Source organism: Eimeria tenella, genomic scaffold (assembly GCF_000499545.2).
Source record: "Eimeria tenella Houghton genomic scaffold, Eth_scaff635, whole genome shotgun sequence".
Taxonomy (NCBI): Eukaryota; Apicomplexa; class Conoidasida; order Eucoccidiorida; family Eimeriidae; genus Eimeria; species Eimeria tenella.
This window is the reverse complement of record NW_013545759.1, coordinates 873-5,828: the sequence shown is the minus strand read 5'-3', so window position 1 is coordinate 5,828 and position 4,956 is coordinate 873. Positions and strand designations below refer to the sequence as shown.

Genomic DNA, 4,956 nt, shown 5'->3' with positions numbered 1-4,956 from the left:
AGCAGCAGCCCTAGTGCCCCTTCGCCGGAAACTTGAATTTAAATCCACTTTCCTTTCTTTTTATTCTTTAGTTTCCCATTTTTATTCATTTCAATTAATATATTTCCCATATTTCTTTCGCTGCTGCTGCTGCTGCTGCTGCCGCCGCCGCCCCGCGTCGCGGCGCCGCCCGGGGTGTCTGTACACCTCAACGGGCTGTTAAGTGTATATGCGGAGAAGGAATTCTTTTGTTTTTATTCTTTTTGTTTTTGTTTTTATTTTTATTTTTATTTCTTTTTTATTTTTAATTAAATTAAAATAAAACCATTTGGCGTCTTTGCATGCGCTGCGCCGCCCGCGCGCTCTGCTGTCGGTACACCCCGAGTCTTGCAAATTGGCGAAAAGTGAAAAAAGAATTTTTCGAAAATAAATCAGTTAAAAAGTACTATTTCGTAAAAAGAAATAAACAGAAGAGCTATTATCGCAAAATGGTATATAGAAGGGCTTTTGACCTTCAAATAAAAAGAAATAATGAAATAGAAAAGAAATACATGTCCAGATATAATTTGAAAAATAACTTAATGAATTAAAAAGAGATAATCGTCAAGAATAAATAAGGGGAAAAATAGTCAGAGTTGTTCGTTTTTGAACAACAAAACAGAAATTTGAATTTAAATAATTAAAAAAAAATTGCTAAGTATGAATAAGAATAAAACTCGGAAATAAAACCAAAATAAAAATAGAAATACCGGCAATTATAAAAGGGCTTTGGCAATTGCAATAAAATGATTGCTATTAAACTAATTAAATTGAAAAATGAGAAACATCGCAGAAATAATTAAATGGTGGGAATAGTAGAAAACAGTAGGGAATAATGCAAATACTGAGTAAGGCTGCAAGCCCTAAACCCTAAACCCTAAACCCTAAATCCTTGGTCCTATAGGCTAATTGGAGTAGCACGAATGGCTTCTCTGGTCGTTTTTTTCATTTACTTCTTCCTTTAATTTATATTATCTATCTTTTCATTTAAAAAATGGAATTATTTTTTTTTTTTTGAGGCCTTTCTGAATAAGGAAAAGTTGAAATTAAAGGGACTTGAAAAATGAAATGAAAAAAATTCAAAAACTGATTTTCGAAGGGCTTGAGGCTCCTCCTAAGGTGTAATTACAGGAGAAGATGCAGACAGGAGAGAAATAAATGTCTTTTGCTTTTTGAAAAGAAAAGGGAAAGAAAAAACGGCATTTGAAGACCTTTTTTGCGAAAAGTCGCCAAAGACAATCCTTTTTTGCAGCGGAGTGTCTGGGGGGCGCGAAAGCGCAACTAAATCGTTCTTCTTGAGACTTTTTAAAGTTTAATGGAATTAAAACGAGAAATAAATGAACAGAAATGAATTAAATGGCGAGGGTTTTGTCTTTCGCGAAGTTGAACTTCGGGCGCTGCAGTACGCGGTGTCTGTACACCCCGCGCTCGCGCGCGCGCGGGCGAATCTCGAGCGCCTATTGGGGAAAAAGTTGCGGAAAAAAGCAAAAAAAAGATTTAAAAGACTTGTAAAAGTAAAAAAGTACTATTTTAGAAGGAAAAATGCGGAAAAGAGGAGCTGCATGCGCAGCGCTAGCGGCGTGAGCGGTAGGGGGTGGTGAAGGCGGTCGCCGGGAGGATTCTGCGGGAATCTCGCGAGGCCGCGGAGTTCTTTGGATTTCTTTGAATGTGTATTTCTTTTTAATGAAATAAATGCCAAAAAGTTTCTTATTTCTTCTTTCGAGGGAGCCGCAGGCAGCAGCAGCCCTGGCGCCTCCCCGCAGACCCGCCGCCCGCCAGAAAGATCTTTCCCGCGGCTCTCTCGCCGCCAGATCCGCCAGATAAATCCATTTTAATGAAATTGCGTTAAAAAACGCAAAAAATAAATTCAAAATTGAAAAACTGAAGGCCGGCGTTGGTTGCAGCTGGTTTGGTTTCGCGCGTCGTGGTGTCTGTACACCCCAAGTGCAGCTGCTGCTCTCGCCGCCGCTGCTGCTGCCAACGCGCACTCTGCGCAATTGGGGGTTTTCTTTGGAATTTTCTTTTCTAATTTCTTCTAAATAGTTGCCAAAGAGCCTAATTAGTTCTTTTTGAGACAAAAATCAAAAATTCCAATCTTCCACTTTCTCCCCAACTGCAGCAAAGAAGCAAATGAAGCTCCTGGCTCCCTCCCTCCTCTGCGCACTCCTTTGCAACGCCCCGGACCCGCTGCATGCAGCAGCATCAGCAGCAGCAGCAACAGCAGCAGCAACAGCAGCAGCAACAGCAGCAGCAACAGCAGCGCCAACAGCAGCAGCAGCAGCGCCAGCAGCAGGAACGCTTGTAGCCACCCCAGCTCCCCCTCTCGCTGCAGACCGCAGCAGCAGCAACAGCACCACCAGCACAAGCACCAGCAGCAGCAGCAGCAACAGCAGCAGCAGGAGCAACAGCAGCAGCAGCGGCGAAGAGAGGGCCACAGAGTCCGCAGAAGCTGCAGCAACTACCAGCAACTTGGAGCTGCCGCCGCTGAGCTCCCCGCCTGCAGCAGCAGCAGCAGCAGACGCAGCAGCAGCAGCAGCAGCAGGGTCCCCAGGAGCAGCAGCAGCAGCAGCAGCTGAAGAAACAGCAACGAGCTCGGCCTCTCCCTCGCTGCGGCGGCGCGACGGCGGGGAGCAGCAGCAGCAGCAGCAGCCCGGCGCCCCCGCTGCTCCTGCTGCTGCTGCTGCTGCTGCTGCAGTGGACCCCCCTGCGCTGTGGCAGCACTCTCTGGACTCGCTGCGCTGCGCAAAGTCGAAAGAAAAAATAAATTTAAATTTTAATTTTAATTGCGAAGGGACAGAAGCAGCAGAAAGAGTTCGAGATGGGTCCAAAGGGGTTTACTTTGTTGCAGTTGGAGACACAGGCCTCCTCTCCAGCGGACTCCACAAGGCGAGGGTTCAGGGTTTAGGGTTTGGGGTTTGGGGTTTGGGGTTTGGGGTCTGGGTGCATCTGGCGGGCCTCTCAGCCCCCCACAGGGCTCTCGGCCACCCGGCAACGCGGGCTGAGGGTCTAGGGTTTAGGGTTTAGGGTTAGGGTTTAGGGTTTAGGGTTTAGGGTTTAGGGTTTAGGGTTTAGGGTTTGCGTGCAGGTGACTCGCCGAATGGGGGAGTTGAGCTCTTTGCTGCCGGTCTCTTTTGTGTCTCTTTTGGGAGACAACTTTTACCCTTCAGGTGTACAGACACCTCAAGACAAAGAATTCGAAAGTGTTTTCGAAGAGCCCTTCGGACACCCCGCACTCCGACGCGTGAGAGAGGGTTTAGGGTTTAGGGTTTAGGGTTTAGGGTTTAGGGTTTAGGGATCAGGGGTGAGGGTTTAGGGTTTAGGGGTGAGGGTTTAGAGTGTTGGGTGTATGGGTTTGTTTAGGGTTTAGGGTTTAGGGTTTTCATTCTATTTTAATTTGCATTTTATCTTTATTTCTTTATTTCATTTCGGGTATACATTTATTTCTTTTTATTATTTATTTTTTATTATTTTAATTTTTATTGTTTTTTATTTTTATTTTTATCTGCAAGAGTCCCCCTTCTCTGAATTTTTCTTTTTTAATTTTTGTTCATTTTTTTTCAATTTTTGGATTTTTTTGCATCTTTTTTTCCGCACTTTTCTGCAGAGATGATTGCAGCCTTTTGCTGCATCTGTTTTGTGCCTCTAATTGTGTCTTTTCTCTTCTTTTTGAGTCTCTTTCTGTCTTTTTATTTTCTTTTTTCTTTTTTCCAGGTGGCCTTTTTTCCAATTCTGGGAAACCACGACTACCAGCTTTCGCCCGACGCCCAAGTGCAGCATTTCTTCGCTGCTTGCCGCGGCTGCCGGGGCCCCCTGGACTTCAACTGTGGGTCAAAACTTTGCGACTTTTTGTCGAAATTGACAAACTTTTCGACCAAATGGGCATTTATTATCCCCTTTTTCAAACTCCTTGCGAAAAATCCCGCAAAAAAACCGGTCTCAGGGCTCAAATCCACATTTTGAGACTCCCGCTGCTGCTGCTGCTGCTGCTGCTGTTCTCAAGTGGCTTTTTTAAATTAATTATTATTAACGAGATTAAATTCTTTTTTGAATTAAATGTCTCTTTAATAATCAACAGGTCTTTAAAACTAATTTTGTCTTTCATCATTTAACAAATCGCTTGAATGCCTCCTTTTGCTGCAGCAGCAAGTGTTTCCTTTTGCTGCAGCAGCAAATGTCGCTTTTGCTGCAGCAGCAAATGTTCATTTTCTGCAGCAGCAAACTGCAGCGGCAAATGTGTTTTTTGCTGCAGCAGCAAATGTATTTTTGCCGCTGCAGCAAATATACTTTTTGCTGCAGCAGCAAATGCTTTTTGCTGCAGCAGCAAATGCTTTTTGCTGCAGCAGCAAATGTTTTTTGCTGCAGCAGCAAATGTGCTTTTTGCTGCAGCAGCAAATGTCCGATGGCGCTTTCCAAATCCCTGGTACTACACTCGTCTGGTGTACAGACAGGTCCCGGTGCATCTACAGGAGTCTCCTTTCAAAAGGGGCTCCATAACAGTGCGTCCAAACCGTAAACCCTAAACCCTAAATTAGGGTTTGCGTAGAGTGTGGATTGGCATCTGTCAGTGGGTCTAGAATATTGTTTAGGGACTGCCTACGGTGCGCGCGAAGCGCCGACGGCAAACCCTAAACCCTAAATTAGGGTTTGGGGGTTTGCGTTTTTTGCGCGCAGGAGCCGGCGCGAGGTGTACGTACACCCGAAACCAGTTCAGTGACCATTGTTAATGTTCATTTGGACTCAAATATATTTCTTTCGAATTCCATTTTTGTCGAAGAGCAAATGACTTTTCTGAAAGATGTGCTGCGCGCTGGTGAGGACTTTATTTCATTTGTTGAAAATTTAATTTGTTTGAATTGTTTATTTTTGTTAAAAAGAGTTTATTTGTTTGACAAAGTGTTTAATTATAAGTGATTTATATTTATTAACGGCAGTTTATTT

General features: G+C 44.1%; 1 protein-coding gene across 1 annotated transcript; it reads left to right on the top strand.

The window, feature by feature from the left end:
* Window positions 1-2,148: 2,148 nt before the first annotated feature.
* ETH_00032390 (serine/threonine protein phosphatase, putative) lies at window positions 2,149-4,732 on the top strand (the record flags this gene model as incomplete). The annotated part of the gene is made up of 5 exons (XM_013380447.1): window positions 2,149-2,910; window positions 3,104-3,259; window positions 3,730-3,866; window positions 4,405-4,527; window positions 4,690-4,732. 5 exons carry the CDS (start codon window positions 2,149-2,151, stop codon window positions 4,730-4,732), a joined length of 1,221 nt encoding a protein of 406 aa, XP_013235901.1.
* Window positions 4,733-4,956: the final 224 nt, after the last annotated feature.